This window comes from Salvia miltiorrhiza, unplaced genomic scaffold (genome assembly GCF_028751815.1).
Source record: "Salvia miltiorrhiza cultivar Shanhuang (shh) unplaced genomic scaffold, IMPLAD_Smil_shh original_scaffold_404, whole genome shotgun sequence".
In the NCBI taxonomy this organism is placed as follows: domain Eukaryota; kingdom Viridiplantae; phylum Streptophyta; class Magnoliopsida; order Lamiales; family Lamiaceae; genus Salvia; species Salvia miltiorrhiza.
In genome coordinates this window covers 257,845-279,754 of record NW_026651542.1, presented here as the reverse complement: position 1 = coordinate 279,754, position 21,910 = coordinate 257,845, and the positions used below count along the sequence as shown (strand labels likewise).

Below are 21,910 nucleotides of genomic sequence, written 5' to 3'. Positions count from 1 at the left end.
AAAATATTAGACTACACAATTTGTATCTTTTTTTTTTTTTGATCAATTAAAAATCTATTAAAATACTGGGGCGGTACCAGGAGTACCAAAAACATCATACAAGTGGTGAGTACTCGTTAGAGCACCACAAGGTAAAAGGAACATTGGACTCGACCACATGGAAGATTTTGTTCCAGCTCCAAAGCCTCCCTTTGACCTCATTAACAAGATTGGACACCTCCCAATTCTTGTTTTCAAACCTACTCTCATTCCTATACTTCCAGATCAACCAAACAGTCCCGATCCAAAGAGCTTTAAGGAAGTTCTTGTTTCTCTTACCTCTTCCTCCTCCAATGAAAGACATGAAATGATGTTCGACTTTTTGTGGTTTAGCCGTTTTCATTCCGATCCATTGATTGATTTTGTCCCACACGCGGTCAACTTTCGGACAATGGAGAAAAGAATGTTCAGTTGTTTCCTCCCTCCACACACACGCATTGCACCACTGTTCTTCGGCTGGGATGAGGACATTCCTTTTGAGAAGGTTTTCGCATGTTGGCAGCCTGTTACAAATGCTTCTCCAAGCTGTCACTCTGGCTTTGTTAGGGGCCGGTGCCGTCCACAGTTGTGCGCTAGCTTCAATGTGTCTCCCAAAATGATCACCTTCCGCCTTTGCGCACTCCTCATAGGCCGCTTTAGTCGAGAATTTTCCCCCCGCTGCGTCCTTCCAGCTCCATCCGTCCTTGAGGTCTGGGCAAGGAGAAAGCGCCCCAATGACTGACCGCAAATTTTCCTCCATCTCTTTCTCCCTCTCCCTCAGCTCCCTTCGCCACTTGAGATCCCACACCCACCCTTCCTCCGTCCATTTCCCAGCCTCCTCCACATTACCATCTTTAAAGAGGCTAAGATTAAAAAGTCTAGGGAAGAGGATCTTGAGGTTGCTGTTCCCCACCCACGTCTCACCCCAAAAACTAACCTCTCTACCATTCCCCATAATCCTTTGAATATTGCCACTAAACCACTTTTCTTCCTCCCTCCCCACCCTCCCAACAATTTTCGACCACCATCCCTTCATCCCGCCCCTTTTCTCCACCCTCCACTCCCCCCCCTCCCCTCTTGACAAATCCCCGTACAAGGATTTAATCACCCTGACCCACAACGCCTCCCTCTCGACCAAGTACCTCCACAACCATTTAAACACCAAGACCTTGTTAAACCATTCAATGTTTCGAAAGCCCAATCCCCCTTGAAGCTTGTCGACACACATGTCTTTCCATTTGAACCAAGCAATAGACCTATACACTCCACTTCCCCCCCACAAAAATTTTCCAAAAACGGAGTTGAGGTCGTGAATTACCGATTTAGGAATGAAGGAAAAAGACAATTGAAACACTGGGATGGCTTGAAGGACCGACTTCACAAGAACGATGCGCCCTGCCAAAGAAAGAGATTTCTTCTTCCAACCTCTGATTTTCCTCAACACTTTTTCCACCACGCAACTCCATTCCACACTGCTATTCATCCGTCCCCCAACCTTGATACCAAGATAATTGAAAGGAAGAGATCCCTCCTTACAGTTGAGATAACCTGCCCACCTCCTTAAACGCGTATTTTCGACACCCACTGCCATCAAGTTGCTCTTGTCGAAGTTGATTTTGAGCCCTGAAAGGAATTGGAAGAGAAGAAGGATCCTTTTAATAAAAGTCACATTCCCCTCGTTAGCTGCCAACAGGAATATTGTGTCATCTGCATATTGAAGATGTGACACAGAAATTTTATCCATCCCCAAAACAGCCGGAGACACGAGCTGGAGATCAGTAGCTCTCTCCATCAAGGCATTTAACCCTTCGGCGATGACTAAAAAGAGGAAAGGGGACAACGGATCCCCCTGCCTTAGACCTCGTTCCATTTTGAAGACACCTGTGGACGATCCGTTCACCAGCACGCTGCCTGACGCCGAGTCGAGGCATCCCTTAACCCAATTACGCCATTTCTGATCGAAGTTCATAAGACCGAATAAAGCATCAAGGAAATCCCATTGAACGGAGTCGTAAGCTTTAGCAAAGTCGATCTTGAAGAAAATACGACCAATCTTCTTTTTCTTTGCTTCCGCAATTGCTTCGTTGAGAATAACCACACCATCAAGAATGAACCGTCCTTTGATAAAAGCGCACTGTTTGTCCGAGATAATAGACCCCATCACCATTTTCAGCCTCCCTGCAAGGATTTTTGCAATGATTTTGTATAAGCTATTGATCAGGGAGATCGGTCTGAACTCATCCATCTTCTCTGCCCCTTCCTTCTTCGGAATTAGAACAATGAACGAAGTATTGCTTCCTTTGGGGATCCTCCCGTTCTCGAAAAACTCTTTCAGAACTTGGAGAAGATCATCCTTGACTGTCGACCATGCATTCTTCCAGAATGAGAACGTGAACCCATCTGGACCAGGACTCTTGTCGCCACCACAGCTCCACACCGCTTCCTTAATCTCCTTCAAATCGAACTCCCTGCACAGCCAATTCCGCTCTTCATCAGAGATTTTTTTCTTGAGGAAATCGTTGGGGAGGTTTGGCAGAACCCGTGTCCTTTTTTTGAAGAATACTTCGAAATGTTCCCGTACTTTGGATTTGACCTCCCCTGGATTAGACACCCACTGATTTCCAAAGGGAGAAAACAACGGTTGGGGAAACAAAGGAAATTAAGTTTGAGATATTAGACTACACAATTTGTATCTATCACACTAGTATACACTATACATTCAGTTATATTAAGTTTGAGATAATTAGTTTTTCAAAAAAAAAAAACAACATCGAGAGTTATAAATAAACCTTCGAGTTGCGCAATTATCATTTTTACTCCAATTGATCGTTGCGGAAACATTTATTTATCTTATTCGTCTTTTTTTATATTTCATGCAACGTTACGTTACTAGTGAGGCTGACTTTCCACGTCAATTCCTTGAGCTTTTTTGTCAAATTAACAAATGAATCGTGACGTTTGAGAATATTGATTTTAGTTGTCCTGGACTTGGATGATTGAGTTTTTCAATAAGAAAAAATGTAACTGTAATTTTAGAAAAAATGTAACGAATTTAAGGTGTGCATCAGTGCATGTGGGATACATATCATTCTGACTTCAGCCTCATTTCATATTTCATTTCTTTTTTTAGTTTTAGTCATTTTTCTTTAATTTTATTATATTATATTTCAGTATCATTTTAAGATATTAATTAGGATCTACTAATTTAATTAGAGTTCATAATGATCTTTATATTTATTTCCAATTTTTGAATCAATAATTATTTAATCTAAAGTTATCAACTCTTTAATTTTAATATTCAGTTGTTATATAATACTCCTCCCGTCCTATAAGAGTGTGCCTTATTTCTATTTTGGGACTCTCCGCAAGAGTGTGTACTATACCACTAACTCGTCATTTCTCATTTTTTTCAATTTCCAACACGCTCTCTAACATTTTAATAAAATTGGTGCCATCAAAAGTGATGCACACTCTTGTGGGGCGGAAAGAGTAATATATATATATATATATATATATAATATTTCATCAGTCCCACAAAAATTGTAATTTTTTTAATTATTTTGAGACATTTGCAAAAATTAGTCTATTTTCATTTTTAAAAACTTTTTATTACATGGTGACTCTTTCTTCATTCAAAATACAATTAATTATTCCCCCCAAAAAATATAATTAATTATCATTATTAACACTATTTTTAATTAAAACCCCTTCTATAAATATATACAATATAGTCAATTATTATTTTTATTAAAATTTATGTCTTTCTTTTTCTAGGACTACTTTTTTATAGGTGAAGAGAATATATAATTATAAGATAATGAGACACAATAAAATATGAGACAAATAATCTCACGTAATTTCGTAAAGGTAAGTCAAATCCCTGTACGCTAATCTTTCACCAAAAAATAGAGGTAAATTAAAGAAACTTTCAAGTTAAAGGACAAATACACCCTTTACGCACAGCTAAATTAGGTAAAAGAGGGGCAGCCATGAGCCATCTACATAAGATTTTCACGACTTGTGAGAGAGAATACGAAGGATACGGAGACAGAAGAGAGAGAATATAGCTACGACGAGTATCCTCTCTCTCTCTCTCTCTCCCTCTCATAAAACTGGCTGCGAACGTTTTATATCAGCAAAGCACACACAACTTACTCAAAAGCAAAATTATCTCCAGCCTCCTCTTTCTTCCCAGGGCACTGCTGGTTCCAGCTTCTTCTACGTTCATTCTCACGTGCGAATTCATCTTTACTTCTTTGTTGTTGTATTTTTTTTTCTCATGCCGATTTTTTCATGCTTTTCTTCTCATGCTATTTTTCATGTTTTTCTTCTCATGCGATTTTTTCATGTGTATGCTTTTGTCGCCGTTGAAGACAAGGCTGCGATATATTCTCAACTAGTTTGCTTCGAGTTTCATCTAGTTTCCATGAAAATTATTGAGTATATGTGCCACACGTGTTTGTTTTACTGCGGTTTGCTGAGATCTATATATTTTTTCTTTTTCTTTTTGAGATATGGTTTATTTAATGGACAAAACTTGTGGTATGTTGGTTGAGGAAGGCTCATGCCTTTCAACCTTTAAAACATTGAAATAACTTTTTTGTGCCGGTTATTTTGTTGGGTTGTGAGCTGCCTAATTTAGCTTGTTTTTAGCTGTTAATATACAGTGGAGCAAGTTTAATGGGCTGATTTCAAGAAGCTTGCCTTCTGCTTGTTTATTTATTTTTATTTTTTTCAGATTTTGTATGGCATGCTTACTTTTACACAAAAAGCAACTTGTGATTTGACGTTAAAATGGCCTTAACCATCCAAACAACTTTTCCATGCCTTGAATCGTTCGCTTGAGCTCCTTCTTAGCTTAGCTATAAAAGGTTGCGTATGATGAGTATTTGTTTATACCTTTATGTGTTTACCTTATTGCAGATGATATGCTTTCATTGATATAAATTACATATCTTAACATTTGATAAAAGCATGGTTGTTGCCCACTATTTACATCTAGTAACTGTTTTTTTTTTTTTTTATCTCACTTGTTTGATCAGCAACTAGAGATGGACAAAGGTAAACCAGAAATGCTACCTCCACCTCCTCCTGTGGTGCCACCGAATGTTGTACCACAGAAGGTAGCTATCGGCAAACGGATTCCCATGGCTAGGCCTGGAGTTGCCACAAGAGGCAGAAAGATCTCATTATTGGTTAACCATTTCAAAGTTACTGTTAACAAAACTGAGGGCTATTTTTTCCACTACAGTGTATGTATCATTGATGTCTCAATCTTCCCTTTGTTCACCATTATTGGAACAATTTTATAATCTCCTAAATCCTTGTTGTAGGTTTCAATTAAATATGAAGATGGTAGCCCTGTTGATGCAAAAGGGATTGGGAGAAGGATACTAGACAAAGTTCATGAAACTTATGCTGCTGAGCTGGATGGAAAAAAGTTTGCATATGATGGTGAGAAGAGCTTGTTCACCATTGGTCCCCTGCCTCATAACAAGCTAGAGTTTACTGTGATTCTGGATGAAATTGCCTCAAATAGGTGGGTACCATTCTCTGCTAATCTGATTTCTTTGAAGTTTTTAGCTAGGCTACATCTGATCCTCTGTCAATTGCAGGAACACTGGGAGTGGGAGCCCTGGAGCTGATGATGACCTTGTTAGGAAGCGTCTGCGCAGGCAGCCTCGTTCAAAGACATACAACGTGGCAATAAGCTATGCAGCAAAGATCCCGATGCAAGCCATTGCCAATGCACTTCGAGGGCAAGACTCGGAGCATTTTCAGGAAGCCGTAAGAGTGCTAGACATCATTTTGAGGCAGAATGCTGCTCAACAGTGGGTATCCTAAACATGCTTTCCTGCTTTTTTTTGTGTTATTTAAGTTACTAACCAATACTTGTTTGTTTATATATTGTATAGGGGATGCCTTTTAGTTCGTCAGTCCTTCTTCCACAACGATGACAGAAACTACGTGGACTTGGGAGGTGGTGTCTTTGGTTGCCGTGGTTTGCATTCAAGTTTCAGAGCAACACAGGGAGGTCTTTCATTGAATATGGGTGAGCCCTTAATTTCTTTTTTCTTTTTTTATACGAGTGTTTCCATTTCTTGAAATCTCAATGCATTGTTCCCTTGCAGATGTATCAACCACCATGATTGTTAGGCCTGGACCAGTGATCGACTTCCTTGTGTTTAATCAAAGCATTAATCATCCCTCACAAATTGATTGGGTTAAGGTAAAAACTGTTTTTTCAGATTATGGCATTGCTTTGTTCATTCTTGTAAACTGCTCAGCTATCTAAAAAACAGGCAAAAAGGACATTGAAGAATCTGAGGGTCCAGGCAACTAATTCCAACAGGGAATACAAGATCAGCGGGTTAAGTGACTTCATATGCAAGGAGCAAACGTGAGATATAAATTTATCTTGCTAGCTACATACATGCTTTGATGTCTAAAGAAGTAATGTGACAATCATCCTACAATATTTTCTTGTTTAGGTTCTCATTGAAACAAAGAAGTGGAGCAAGTGAAGCACAAGAAGTGGAAATAACTGTCTATGATTATTTTGTTCATCACCGCAATATCCAGTTGCAGATTTCAGGAGAAATGCCATGTCTGAATGTTGGGAAACCAAAGCGCCCCACTTACATTCCTGTTGAGGTTCGTACCATGCAGACTATGCCCTGAAATCTATATTTCTTGGTGTTCAAAGTGATGATCCAAATTTCCTTCTCTTCCTATAGCTATGCTCTTTGGTATCCCTTCAACGTTATACTAAAGCTTTGTCCAATTTTCAAAGAGCTGCACTTGTAGAAAAGTCTCGGCAAAAGCCTCATGAGAGGATGCGTGCCTTGCAAAATGTGAGATTTTCAACAAATTTCCTCTTAGTGATGTTGTATACCTCTTATTTATGTTTCGCATTGTAACAATTTCTTAGTTGCATCTTTTAGGGCCTGACAAAGAGCAACTATGCTGGTGAACCTCTTCTGAAAGCTGCTGGAGTTGCAATCAGCAATGACTTCACTCGTGTTGAGGGCCGTGTCTTGCCACCACCTATGGTATCTAATGCAACGGCTGAGATTGAGTTGACATTGAAGATTTCACTTTCTTTTGAATATGCCTTGTGAAGCACTATGAACTAGACATGATGATTGTTGATCTAGTCTATTTTCTATCACAGCTGAGAGTTGGCAATGGAGTGGATTTCACCCCAGCAAGAGGAAAGTGGAACTTTAACCAGAAGGTATTGTATGATATTTTTTCAAAATTGTTATACAAAATTGTGACTGAGGTAGCTTTGACTCTCATGTTTTGGTTTGACAGAGACTAGTTGAGCCCGTGAGGATAGAAAAATGGGCTATGGTGAACTTCTCTTCTCGTTGCAAGATGGAAAATCTGAGTAGAGACTTGATAAGATGCGGCAATATGAAAGGAATAGTGAGTATCGAGTTGGAAAATCATGGAAGTTGAACAATTTTTTTCTTTATTTTTTTTACCAATAACATTACTTTTCATGTTGTAGGTCATAAAAGAACCTTATGTAATGATCGACGAGACGCCACAGTCAAGGCGCAGCCCTGCTCCTATCAGGGTAGATGAGATGATTCGCATGGTCAAGTCGAAGCTTCCTGGCCCCCCTCAGTTTCTCCTCTGCATTCTGCCAGATAGGAAAAATTCTGATCTCTATGGTTGGGAATTTGAAACTATTCTTCTTTCTGTTTAAGTATATATTTTAATTTTGTTGCCTAAAATACTTGTTCCTTCAATCTTGTTGAAGGCCCATGGAAGAAGAGGAATCTTTCTGAACTTGGTGTGGTGACTCAATGCATTGCTCCTGGGCCGCGCATCAACGACCAGTACTTTACAAACGTGCTGCTGAAGATCAATGCCAAGGAAAGTGTTGTTTCACTTCTTCTCCATACTTATTCTTGAGACCAGTTTGTTGTTTACAGTTTAAGAGGTGTTTAGCTAAAGCTTATTTGTAAGAGCTAATACATCAATAACTTATAAAATGTTTAAGAGCTTATAAGCTCTAGTATCTCAAGAGTTTATAAGTTGTCAAGGTAAATTACAATTATTTTTATAAAATGATTATTGCTATAAGAAATTAAAAAATAAGTCGAGATTGACAAACTTATTTGGTTGAGCTTTATTTTTATGAGTTATAAGTTGTTTAAAAGCTTATTATAAACACCTAAACGGTTTAGAAACTCAACCAAACGCCCTCTAACTAACTCTTACTTTGGTGATTGAACAGCTTGGTGGCCTGAATTCAATGTTAACTACGGAACACGCTCATCCAAGGCCACTACCCCTGGTTTATAGCAAACCCACTCTTATTATAGGAATGGATGTTTCCCATGGTTCACCTGGTCGAGATGTCCCCTCTGTTGCTGCGGTAAATTTCCTTCAAAATCTCGAATCATCATCTATTACATATGTAAAAGTAAAATATTGGTAAAATTTACAATAATGTTATTTTTTCTCCAAAAAAACACTCACAATGTTCAAATGAATTTTCTATTACCATGGTCCGATAAACTTTCAATTGATTATTATATAATAATGTTCTTACTATTTATAATATATTAATAATTAATATGTCAATATTAGTTTATATATCAAGTAAAGATGGGCAAATAATTATAAATTATAGCTTCTTTTATATATAATATATATGATTTTCTATATAGTTATATGTAATAATATTAATTTTATAACGGTTGAAACAAATATTAATCTTTTGTTGGTTATTTTGTTACATTATATTATGATTAATAATATCATAAGCTATTATTCAATTTCATTTAAAGTGTTTTCTGATGCTTATTTATTATATTTCCTTTTCTAAATTTAACTAATAAATGTTAAAAGTATAAAAGATTTATTATATATAATTAATATAGTTTATAACTACAACAATTTTTTGTTTCTAATTAAATTTTTTATAAGATACATATACTAGGTTCTCTATGATTATTTAATGAATTTATTGCAATCAAATAGGTAAAATGTTGATATGCCTACATCTCGTGCATGGCACGGGTAAAATACTAGCTGTTGTCAAGAATAAGTCTTGCTATATATACCTGTTATTTATTTGGTTGCCTACTTGAGAAACTAGGTTGTCAGTTCAAGGCATTGGCCTTTAATCTCAAAATACCGAGCTGCAGTTCGTACTCAACCGCCAAGATCTGAAATGATTGACAGTCTGTTCAAGCCAGTTTCTGAAACTGAGGATGCTGGCATTTTCAGGTCTATGCAAAACCTTAATCACATTGGCATGCTATGATATGATACAATTGTTACTTCAAAATGATCTCAGATTACTTACCATTTGATTATTCCAGGGAGCTACTGGATGACTTCTACAAAAGCTCTGGCCGTAGACCTGAACAAATAATCATTTTCAGGTAATATCAACTACTGTCTAATATCTACTGATCCGAATCGACACGGATACTGCTTTGGATACTCCATGAAGAGAGAGATGTGTTCATATTTAAGACTAGACTATAAGAGAGGGAGGGTGCATTCCAAAGTTGTAGGATATTAATTAGTTTTCTTTTGAGAATCTCAAACAACACATTAACTATCATACCTTTCATTTTTCCCTCTACTTATCATATAACACAGCCTAGTAGATCAAATATTCAAAGGTCAGACCTCATTCTACTATCTGCCTAGAATTTCCTTCTATGTACAATCTTCTTAGAATTTCTTTCTACAGAGTCTCCTGCTCTTAACTCCATAACCATCTCAACATACCATCAAACCAGAATGCTCTTTATTTATTTTATGTTTGGCATATCTGCTGCGTATTTGTGTCCAAAGTTATGACGGTGTCCTGTATCTAAAATTTTCTTAAAATATAAATCTGATAATTGGATCCACACCTGTATCCGTGTCCATGTACATAGCTACTGATCTGTTTATCATTATATATATAATGCATTTATTGATGTGTATCCTTGACATATACTTGAATTAGTCTTCATCTTGGCGTTTGAATTATTACGCTATGGCAGGGATGGAGTGAGCGAGTCCCAGTTCAACCAAGTTCTAAATGTTGAGCTAGAGCAGATCATTCAGGTTTCTCTTTTACCTTTCAAATCACTTGAGCCATTTTAGTTTCTGCTTGTGACAAATCAGTTCTCTTAATTTACTTTGGATAGTCTAGAAAAATGGATAATGTTAAACTGTTATTTAGGCTTGCAAGTTTCGAGATGAGAAATGGCATCCCAAGCTCATGCTCGTTGTGGCACAGAAGAACCACCATACCAAGATTTTCCAAGCCAACTCTCCTGACAATGTCCCCGAAGGTCTCTCTCTCACTCTCTACATTTCACACATAACCACTGAAACACAACTTGTTTATTTACTTATTATTATTATCTCTATCCTGTGCTCATCAGGAACCGTGATTGACAACGTAATTTGTCATCCGAGAAATAATGACTTCTACTTGTGTGCTCATGCTGGCCCAATTGTGAGTTCCTTTCCTATATGTCTTTTACTTTATTTAGTAAGATGACGATATAGCTTCATTAAGAGGGTGTTTGGCTGAGTTTATAAGCTCCTTAAAACAACTTATAAGCTCTTGACATTACATCTTATAGGCTCCAAGAGCTCATCAGGAAACAATTAGCACGTTATCTGAGTTTGTTGATTATTGATGTACAGGGAACAACACGACCTACGCACTACCATGTCCTATACGATGAGCTCGGCTACTCTCCTGATGACTTTCAGGAGTTTGTGCTTTCCTTGTCATATGTGTAAGTTGCAAATCTCTCTTGCGGCCATAGAAAAATACCTATGTTTCTGCTTTTGTTTATAAAATTGTGCCATCATACATTTAGTAACATGAAAAGAACATTCAAATTTTCGCAGGTACCAGAGAAGCACCACTGCCATCTCCATAGGTAATAAGCCACTATCACCCTTATTCTACTTTAATGTTTTCTCTTCAATCTGTTTAAGCTATAAAATCTACTTTTTAAGAAATCTTTTTGCCCCATTGTTCTTTCATCATCTCCAAAGTTGATACTTAACATTTAAGGGGTGTTTAGATAAAAAATAATATGAGTCAGTCAATCATTTATACTTCAAACATTGAATCTTATGTTTTATTATAATTTAAAATAAACGCCCCTTAATGAGATCTTATCTGGTTCAGTTGCTCCTATATGCTATGCGCATCTTGCTGCTGCCCAGATGTCTCAGTTTCTGAAGTTCGACGACTTCTCCGACAAGTCGTCGAGCCATAGTGGCGGAGGCGCGCCGGCTGTGCCTGAGCTGCCGGTGCTGTGTGAGAATGTCCGCAGCTCAATGTTCTTTTGCTGAGTGCCACATGTGACCAAAATCAGCTTTGCATCTCTCTGCTAAATTAAATACTCGGAACTTATTTTTGATCATCTTTTTGCTTCTGAAACTATGTTCCACGTTACTGCTGTTCTAAGTTATTCAATTGTTAGAACGTACTAACATTTGCTGCAATTCGAAATTTTATTATTCGAATTTGAATACAATTGCATACCCTAATTGAAAATTTGTGTTCAAATACAAACATAAAATTATAATATTTGATTTGATATTAGTAAATGTTAGATTAAAAATATATATTTGGCTAAATAAAACTTTCCTTTTTCACTACATTCTAAATTTAATTTGACCAGATTTATTTATTTATTTAAATTAATTTGATAAAATAAATAATTTTGTTTAAATAAATTATTGCTTTAATTGATTTTAAAATTTAAAAATCTTAAATTTCAAATTGAATTTTTTGTGATCATCAATTCATCATCGATTGAATAATCTGCATAAAGGATACAAAATAATGTTATTATTTAATTCAAAAAACATTGAGATAGGAAAATTGTACTAATCTTATTCCAATGTTTAAATCAAAATACTTTTTGATAGGAAAGTTGTATGATTGCAAGATTTACACTTACAAGAAACTAACGCTTTACAATTTAACGACTATTAGATTATAATGTGGAAACTATTTAATATTTAATGTTAATATTTAAGTCAAAAACATTTTTGGTTGGAAAAATTGTACTCTCTTCGTCTTATAAAAACATACATAGTTTGGAACGGCACGAGTTTTAAGAAATCCTGTAAAATGTAGTGTGAGTGGAGAAATGATCTTATATTGATTGTGATGTTTAGTGGGAGAATTATGTGTTAATATATATTAGTAGCCTAAAATATAAAAATAATTTTCAAAAAAGCCACAACTATAAAACTATAGCAAAAGTAGTCATTTTGTAAGGAAAAGACAAGTATATCCTCAGTGGGGCCCACAAAATCCCTCTCTCTCTCTCGATTTTTTCTTGCTTTCAAATTTGTTTTGTTCCTCAACGGCTGCTGACATCACAATATTAATGTAACTTGTTTTGCAGAAAATAAGAAACTAGAAGGTGCTTCTCTTCTCTTTCCGCTCCTCTCTCTTTCTTCGGCGCTTCTCTCTTCGGCGCGGCCAGTACCCTTCTCTCGCTCCTTTCTCTCTCTCCGGCGCGACTCCGGCGCTTCTCTCTCCGGCGCGGCCAGGACCCCTCTCATCCTTCTCTCTCTCCCTCTCCCTCTCCCAAACCCCTTTCCCCTATCGGAGCTCAACCTCCAACCCGACTGGTGGAGGAGCCGCTGCAGATCGAGCCTCCGCTGCAGAGACGGTGAAGGTCGCGGCAGAGACGGTGGCGGACAAGACCAAGGGCGCCTGGGGGGTGGCCATGGATACGACGCAGTGGTTGTTCTCAACCACCTTCAAGACACGCAACCTATTAATTAAGTTGCCAGAAAATATGTTAGTTTGGATAGCAATATACTGTACTACATTACCTAAAATTTAATTAGTGCACAAACATGGCAATAACATTTATTTTTATTTTATTTTCATTACAATTCGTACATTCATTTATACTTCTAAATTTTGGTTGGTAAACTTTAGTTAAAGACAAGTTTATTAACTGAAATCAAAATACATACACTTGCACTATAGTAATTTGAAAATCCAAAAAATTGTATTTGTAGAGAGAGAAATTTTGAAAATAAGATATGGAGAGCTAGAGCTTGAAAATATTATTGATTCTTGAAGGTGCAGCTTCATTTATGTTAAGATACGTAATAAAGTTGAAAAAATGCATGTTCTGGAGTACATGAAAATGTACACGAATGAGCTTTTATGCCTCAAATCTAATTTTTTAGTTGATTTGTTTTTAACACAATGCATAATTTAATATTTTGAAGTGAATATTGTAGGTATCAAACATTATTTATGAATTACACTAGGACACGAAATCTTAGGTCGATTGTTCTTGAGTGCACGAAGTGATACACGAATTATACATGAATTTACTTTCATGCTACAAACATAATTTATTGATTTATTTATTGTTAATATACTGTATATTTTAAGGTTTTCAGTTGGAAATTGTTTGAACCATATTTAGATTTTAGTTAAAGTAGGACACGAAATTCTTAAGTTGAATGATCTTGTGTACACGAAGTATACACATAACACTACATAAATGCATTTTTATGCCATAAACCTTGAACTTTGGTTGATTTGTTGCTATTATAATGCATAGTTTAATATTTTCAAACTGTACACGAATCTATACACGACTAGAGTTTTTCAGTGCACGAGTCTTTACACAACTAGGGTTTTTTCAGTGCACGAGTCTGTACACGAAACTATGCATGATATGTACATGGTTTATAGTTTTTATACACAGTTTTCATTTTCAATATATTTATAAGTCCTGTAATTTCTTTCAACAGATGTCGTATCGACCTATCATTATACATCATGGCAGTCATTGGGATAGAGCCGAGTACATAGGCGGGGATGGTGTAGTTGTATTTATGGATGTGCAAAAACTTTGTCGTGCTAGTCTAATGCGAGAGATTCATGAGCAATTAGACGACAATGGTCGTTCTGACTATATGCTTTTCTATATATCAAACACCCATGAAGGGAGAAAAGTAAATGTATCGTTGAAGACTGACATCGATTTGAACCGATTGCTTATGGAACAAAACAATTATCCAGTTGTGTATGTGATCGAGAAAGACAAACAGTCCTCAGCTACTGAACACCACATTGATGCGGCCTTATATGGTTCACAACGATCTACAGTCTTGCCCGAGGTGGATGCAAGACCTGGTAGCTCAGCAGCACGGCATGACCTCAACAATGATGAGACTTTAGTAGACGATGATGTTATGTCTTCAGATGAAGAGTAAGACGAGAGAAGACGTAGGGAAATATTAGATTTGGTGAATACTGAATCTTGTGGTTAGAATCGGCAACCGGGACATTGTAACTTCTCATCCGACCATCCATTTAGTAGTGAGGCCCGTACTGGAGCTGACGAGGCAGCGCAAGAAATACGCAATAGGATGGTTCCACTCATTGATATTGACATCTCGGTGACATTAGGTTGGAGTGAACCATCTGGAGAAATCGGGCAGCTAGTAGTGGGTTCGACATTCCTTACGAAAGATGACTTGACTATTGCAGTGGGATTGTACCATATGGACAATCATGTGGAGTACGTTGTGGATCGATCGAGCACGACGCGTCTAGGGTTTGTTTGCAAACATGATGGTTGTCCGTTTAAACTTCGTGCTGTCCAAAAAGGATCGATATGGAGGGTAATTAAGTTCGACCTGAGTCATACTTGCCACACTAACTTGAATCGTACTACTCCAAGACAGGTACCTGCTAAGGTTATCGACAAGTATTTTTCTCGAAAATTGGTTGGCGAGGGGGTCGTACTTAAGCCAAAAGAGATGGTTAGTAAGATGCAACGACTATTTGGTATTGAAATCAATTACAGCTTTGCTCTCCGAGCAAGAAACATTGCAATAGACATGACATATGGAGATTATGATCAGTCTTATCAAATGCTTCCTTCATATTTACATTTTTTGAGATAGTCTAATCCACAGACCGTATATGATATTGAGACTGCTGATCACTAATTTATTAGCAAAAAAAAATACCGCAACTAACACGGTGTAATCGTAGCAAATAATCAGTAACTGAGTATCGTATCCACAGGGACTGACACAACGAAATAACTCTAGCTATATCCTAAACAGACTATAACAGTAGACATGCAAACGAAAATAAAGAAGGTTTGATTAACTTATACTAAAACGCAAATAACGATAAATCAAAACACGTAGGAAAAATCAAATATTAAAAGACAACTGATCCTAGGGTAGTAAATTCATTAACTAAATCTATGCAATAAATCTATCAATCCTATGTACCAGTTTAATCCAGTTATGATGAGAGATCACTTAATTAATCAATCACTCTCGCTAGAGCAACAACGATCGTAGATTAGTAAATTATCTATCTCCGTTAGGTCTCAAGAAAATCTACTAACTCCCAATAGCTCCTAAGAATAGCTCCCTATGATCCACCTATCTCCGCTAGATCTCAAGGTTAAAATCATATCATACATTCCTGAATCCGCTAAATAGTTATCTCCGCTAGGTCTCAAATCGAATAGCTAAACATGCAAACTATTGATCAGATAATTCACAAGAAATTAAGCACCAGGAATTATGAATCATAAACTGGAAGGCACAAAGGTATTAACAAATAAATCACATAAATTCAATAAACTATTTACAAACCCTAGAATCAGCTAAACGAAACTAGCCAGACATAATAAAATAAAACATAAACATAATTAAAAGAACAACAATTGGAAGAACTGAATTATATAAAAACCGAATAAGAAGAATTGTAGCAGCTTGAATCTTCAATCTTGTGAAAATCCAATCCAAGCAGTAAAAACTGGAAAGCAATAAATTCTAAAGCTATGAAATTGAAAAAGTAAAGTTGGGAACTGAAAAATAAAGTTGGGAACTGAAAAAGGAACCCAAAATAGGTCAAAAGAAGACCTATTTATAGTATCAGGGTAAAATACAGAGTTTGAGCTCGAAAAGGACTTGAAAAACACATAAAAAACGCAAAAATACGGAGGCGCGGCGGGAAGACGGCGCTCACCGCGCGGACGCCGCTGGCGCCGAAAACTCGGCGGGCTGCCCGGCGGCCGCCGCCCGGTCGCCGGATCCTTCACAAATTTTCTTCTTCAGGCGGCGGTCGCCGCCCGGTCGCCGCGGTTTCGCTGCTGCGCGCGACTTTATTGTTTTGGTCATAACTTTCTCGTCCGAACTCCAATTTATGATCCGTTTGCGCTCACGAACTCGTATCGAGACGATCTACAACTTCTATCTCAGATAAGGTTTCCAAATTCGAACTCAATAAACCTAAAATTTTCTTCAAAGTTCGAGTAAGAATCATGTTTCAAAAGATAAAGCAAATTAAGCACAGAACAATCATTCAACACTCAATTTCCTACAAAATTAACATCATATGAACACTAAAAACAATGGAAACATGAGTGTTATCAACTGCCCCTGATGGTAAGTTTCGATATATGTTTCTTGCTCTTGGACAGAGTATTAATGCTTTCGAAAATCATTTGCAACCTGTCATCGTGGTAGATGGGACCCATCTGAAGGGAAAGAATAAAGGCATTTTGATTATTGCTGCAACAAAAGATGGAAACGAGGGAGTGTTTCCTCTTGCAGTTGGGCTTGGCCCAATTGAAAACGACGAGTCATGGACATGGTTTTTCCATCGATTGCGTATTTGTTTTGATTAACCTGATGATTTGTTAATTGTGTCTGATCAACATAAAAGCATTAAAAATACTGTGGAGTTAGTGTATCCGAATGCGGCCCATGGATTTTGTTATTACCATATATAGAAAAATCTTGCACGCTACGGGTAGCATGTTGCAGCACTTTTCAAAGCAACGGCATATACTTATCGATCTGAGGAGTTTGAGAGAAATTTTGCTGCATTGCACATTATGAAACCGGCAGCACACAAACAACTACTTACTATTGGGGAGCATAGGTGGGCTAGATTGAAGTGCTCTGTACCACGTACCAGTTTCATGATGTCAAATGCAGCCGAGAGTTTGAATAGTCGATTATTGTGGGCTCGACGTCTACCAGTTTGCTTGTTGCTTGAGTCCTTTCGAACTATCGTAGAAAAATGGTTTGACGAACGATGAGCCACTGCTGCTGCACGGTCGCATGAATTGACTGAGGTGGTGTCGTCTAAGGTGCAGGTGGTTGTGGAATAAGGGCACCGCTTAGTTGTTCGTGGAACTACCGCGCATATGTTTACAGTTGAGGAAGAGAACACATTCTTTGTGGTCGACCTTGAGAACCGGACATGTGAGTGTCGTGAGTTTGAGTTGGATGAGATCCCTTGTCGTCACGCTTGCGCTGCTATAAGGTACGTTTGAATATTGAATTATTTGAAATCTCGTAGTATTAGTTTGTTATAATCTTATTATTTATCTTATTTATTCTTACTTGTTTGCTATCTAATTTCAAATAATTCAATTGAATTATTCGAATTACACTTTACGTCTAATTATGTTGCCCTAAGCACATTAGACTTTTAGGCATATGTCAAGTCTATAAAATTCAAACTTTTATTTTTAACCGGAATTTGACAATGTGAGAAATTTTAACTGAAACAATAATTGAAAGAATTGATACTTGTTTACTGAATACTAAGTGTTGAAAATCAATTCTAAATAGCATTTACGTGATGCATTAATATGATTTTGGTTAAATCAATTCTAGATTTGATACTTGTTTACTAAATAAGTAGCAAATGGGGAGTTTAACTCTTTTCTTTTCTTTTGGGGATGTTATATAAGTAATGTATTCGAAAGCTAACTTTTTTTTTTCTTCGTATATTTTTCTATCATTAGGCGTGCTGGTTTAAACGTCATTGACTTTGTGGGCCGATATTTCAAACAATATGCCTTGTTGGAGACTTATGCAGCTCGCATCACACCCGTACCACATCCAACATCGTGGAATGTGCCAGAAGGAGTATCAAACGTCACGCGATGGTGTACCCTAATCTCGTGCACCGTATATGATGACTGATTTTAGATTGATTTTTGAATTGATCGATCATTATAAATTGGTGTAATGAGCCAATTGAGTAGTTTTTATAATATTTACTGAGAATGACTTTAAAATAACAATATGACTTATTATTCGTATAAATCTTAAGTTACTTCATTAATATTTATGTGCATTCTCTTACAAAGTTGTAAGTTTTAAGTTTCACTAATTTAATAGAGAATTCAATAAAATCGTGTTTAGGAATGTTTATTTTGAGATTTGAAGCATAATTCTCAATGAAAATGAAAATGAAAATGTTAACATCCACATCGATGCAAAATCATTTAAAAGTATGTTATTTGATTTTGTGTCTAGTGCCGTGTCCAAAAGATCATGGTCGTGTACAATATCGTGCACACTTGAACATGTTCTTCAATACACGACATAGTACACAAAACCTGGTTATCCCAAGTGCACAAAATAGTACACAATACCTGTAAATACATACACGAAACCTATAAACATAAACACGAAGCAGTACACGAAAGCTGCTATTATTTATTGATATCAAGTGCACGAAGTCATACACAAAACCTATTTCTTCAGTACACGAATAGTACACGAAATCTGTAAATTAGAACACAAAGACGTACACGAAACCTGGCATCATCCATAGTTATCAAGTGCACGAAATTGTCAAAAAACTCGGTTCTTCAGTACACAAATAGCACACGATTACATAATTTAATCACAATTTCATCCAACATCCAACAAAAGCTCCAACACATAAACCCAATATTATCTAAAAACAGTCCAAAACATTGTCCGAAAAGCACATTCATCCACGATAACAACATCGTCTAAAATATTTTCCAAAACAATAACAATATCAATCCATAATAACAACTACTATGCCAAACACAAGCTCCAAACTCGACGAGCTATCTTCAACCGAAATGCGTGAGCAACACTATCGTCTACCTGTCTAGTACATGGATGACCTGTGGTAATTCGATCCAAGTACACGCAGGCATAAACACCGCAACTTACAGAATCTTGCTGAACGAATTGCTCGGTGGAAGAAACATTCACCAATGTAAGGAAGTCCATCTTTTTAGTGAGCCTTGTTCTTTTTCCCAGAATCCTCCTTTGTTCAAAAGCTTTGGCAACAAGCGAGTCACAGGCTTCATTTGGACCATGCGCTCAAACCATAAGTCTTGATTCTGTATATTGTATTGATGCGCCTTGGAGTCGTGCAACTCAACAACCTAACCCAATGATCACCAACATTGCAAATTGTCACAATCTACAATAGATACCAATGTTTTTGCGTAAATATAATAAAATAAAATTTAACAAAGTAAATAAAAAATTGAAGTAAACATAAATAATTATACTTACGTAATCCACATCCAACCATGGACGAGAATATGGATTGTTTGTCCCATTGACCCGAGAAAGAAGCACCTCAGTCACTTTCCACCTTAGATACTGACACTTTTCAGACACTTGGTAACCTCGAGGGTCATTGGGATGTAGTATAGCAAACTCCCTCTTGAGGTCTTCCTACAAAAAAAAAATGAATTAGTTAGTTCATACATAAAGAAGATATCGAATAACATATGTCGTAAACTTATATAAAAGCCTGTATCCACAAATATCGTGTTTGTTGGATCCACACAAGGCTTTAGGCCTATTTGGATATTCGAATTGTCGCACACCAACCGGTGTATCACCAAGATGTATAGATTTATAATCTACACATTCGTGTAAATAAATTAAATTTATAGAAGTTACATATTAGTAACAAGAGACTTCATACCTTGTCGGTGAACTCGGAGGAAGGATCCTCGATCAATGTAAACAACTCTTGAGTCATAAGATGCTCACTAATCAAGGCGGTCACATATGCATCTCCACCAGAAGCACGAAACTCACGATACCTTGTCTTCAATGCTTGAGGGGTATGTGGTCAATCATCAGTGATGTAAGGACTTCTCAAAGCTGCAGCAGGCCTACGCACACGCGGTTGTCGCACCAAATTACCATTATGCACTTCATCATCAGAAGTAAATGTATATTGTGAATGATGGCTAGTCTGTGGTGGTACATGGGTCACCAGGGTCTGATGCATCACATGCTGTGAAGCCTCCACGTCGTGATGTGAAGTCTCACGCTCCTGATGGCTAGTCTCTGGCTCATGATGAGATGATCTTGATCTACTCGTGCTCAGCGACAAAATCTTGCTGACCCGAGTATTGGTGGCTCGTGCGTGGCTGGTCCACCTCCTGATTAGTGTCACTCCCACGTGCCAATATAGGATGAGTAGGTGATCGCCTCAATGATCTACCACGCAAAAAGTCTTGCATTTGAGTGAAAATGCGTCGGGCAACTCGGACAATCAAACCCGTGTCTGACTCATCCTCAGCTATGGTACGATGGACTCTATCAGCCACACGGGCAATCAAACCCATGTCTGACTCATCCTCAGCTATGGTACGATGGACTCTGCCAGCCACACGGTTGATCAACTCATCAGACATATCGCAGCACACATGTTCCTTTGAATTAGTCTCACGCCTCACACGTTTTGATTTTGGCCTCACTTCAGTGGAACTAGTTCCACATGTAAACTTGCCTGCTGCCTTTGCAACTCGATTCAACACAGGGACACATAGAGGCAAAAAAGACGTAGCTCGGGCATATACAACAGGCATATATCGAACAATCAATGCGTCATCAGCCACAACACTCTGATAATAATCCGCATTTGACTCTGTAGCATAACAAATATGCTACAAAAAAAAGAAAACAACGAGATAAATATACATTCAACAAACATTTATTAATATAGTACACTTTTTAAGTAACAAATATTACCTTCTTATAAAAAAATCCCATGTAGTCAGCAGGTGATTTCCAAGTCTGCCACATCAAATATCTAGGTGTTTTGAAAGTAGTGTCACGAAGCCCGCACATATTTCCCGATTCTGGAATGGCCTCGTAGGCCCAAACTTGAAACGCCCACACAGGACCGTTGAAATGATATGTCTTTCTCGAGCCACCTACCTCGCTTGGGTGCTTCTTGAGAACACTAATCTCGTGGCATAGTATTTGAAATGAGTAGGAGCCCCATGGGAAACTATTCCACATATCTTGGTCCTTGATTAATACCCAACTCCAATCTTCCACTTCTTTCTTGTCCCGACACATCACTACCAAATAAGCCACCAACAAGTTTGCCACCTTAACATAGTCATCCACGTTCCTACCCAACTGACGGGCAACAAATCGCTCACGGAGCTTCTTGATTGTCACCTTTTGCCCCCGAAATAATCTATGATAAATGTCGGCACGAGGAATCACATGTGGAACATTTGGATTGAATGTGTGTGGGCCAAACTGTAAACCAACCAGTCACAAGAGCATAATCAGTCCTCCTAAATCTTATGTCAGTACCACCAATGTGGAACCATCTCTCAAAGGTTGAGAAACTGGGGTCTGTCAACTCCCTCGCCAATAGATGGTGCAATGCATTATTTGCACTCTCCTGTCTCCTTAGATTTAGTAACTGTTCAAAAGGACTAGCTAAAAACTAGTCCAAAACCTTTGCCCCAAATGAGTACAAGCATGTTGCCACCTCTTCCAAGACTTCATGACGGACGTAAAGATTAATCCGTCCTTGATAGGTTTGCATGCATGGCCGCATCCATTCATAGCGAGGCTGCAAATATAAAACATGAAGCTATTTAATTCAAATAAAAACATTAACATTACACTTTATAGATTATAAATCAATTTTGTTGAAAACAATCTTCATAGAAAAATTGTAAAACAAATAATTAGAGTTGTGTTGTGTTTTGATTCATTTAGATATTTAATTTAATTTGTACCAATTTAGTTGTCATTTAATTAATATATACGT

The 21,910-nt window shown here is 37.4% G+C and overlaps 1 protein-coding gene across 1 annotated transcript; it reads left to right on the top strand.

The window, feature by feature from the left end:
• Positions 1–4,699: 4,699 nt before the first annotated feature.
• LOC131004485 (protein argonaute 4-like) lies at positions 4,700–11,561 on the top strand. Its single transcript, XM_057931183.1, has 23 exons — positions 4,700–4,889; positions 5,061–5,270; positions 5,352–5,557; positions 5,634–5,849; positions 5,934–6,070; positions 6,150–6,247; positions 6,321–6,418; positions 6,510–6,672; positions 6,756–6,872; positions 6,963–7,070; positions 7,193–7,255; positions 7,336–7,449; positions 7,535–7,700; positions 7,790–7,905; positions 8,270–8,410; positions 9,137–9,267; positions 9,363–9,425; positions 10,041–10,104; positions 10,223–10,334; positions 10,428–10,501; positions 10,696–10,790; positions 10,906–10,937; positions 11,192–11,561. The coding sequence occupies exons 2-23, from the start codon at positions 5,070–5,072 to the stop codon at positions 11,356–11,358; spliced, it is 2,682 nt and encodes an 893-aa protein (XP_057787166.1). The 5' UTR covers positions 4,700–4,889; positions 5,061–5,069; the 3' UTR covers positions 11,359–11,561.
• The last annotated feature ends 10,349 nt before the right edge of the window (positions 11,562–21,910 follow it).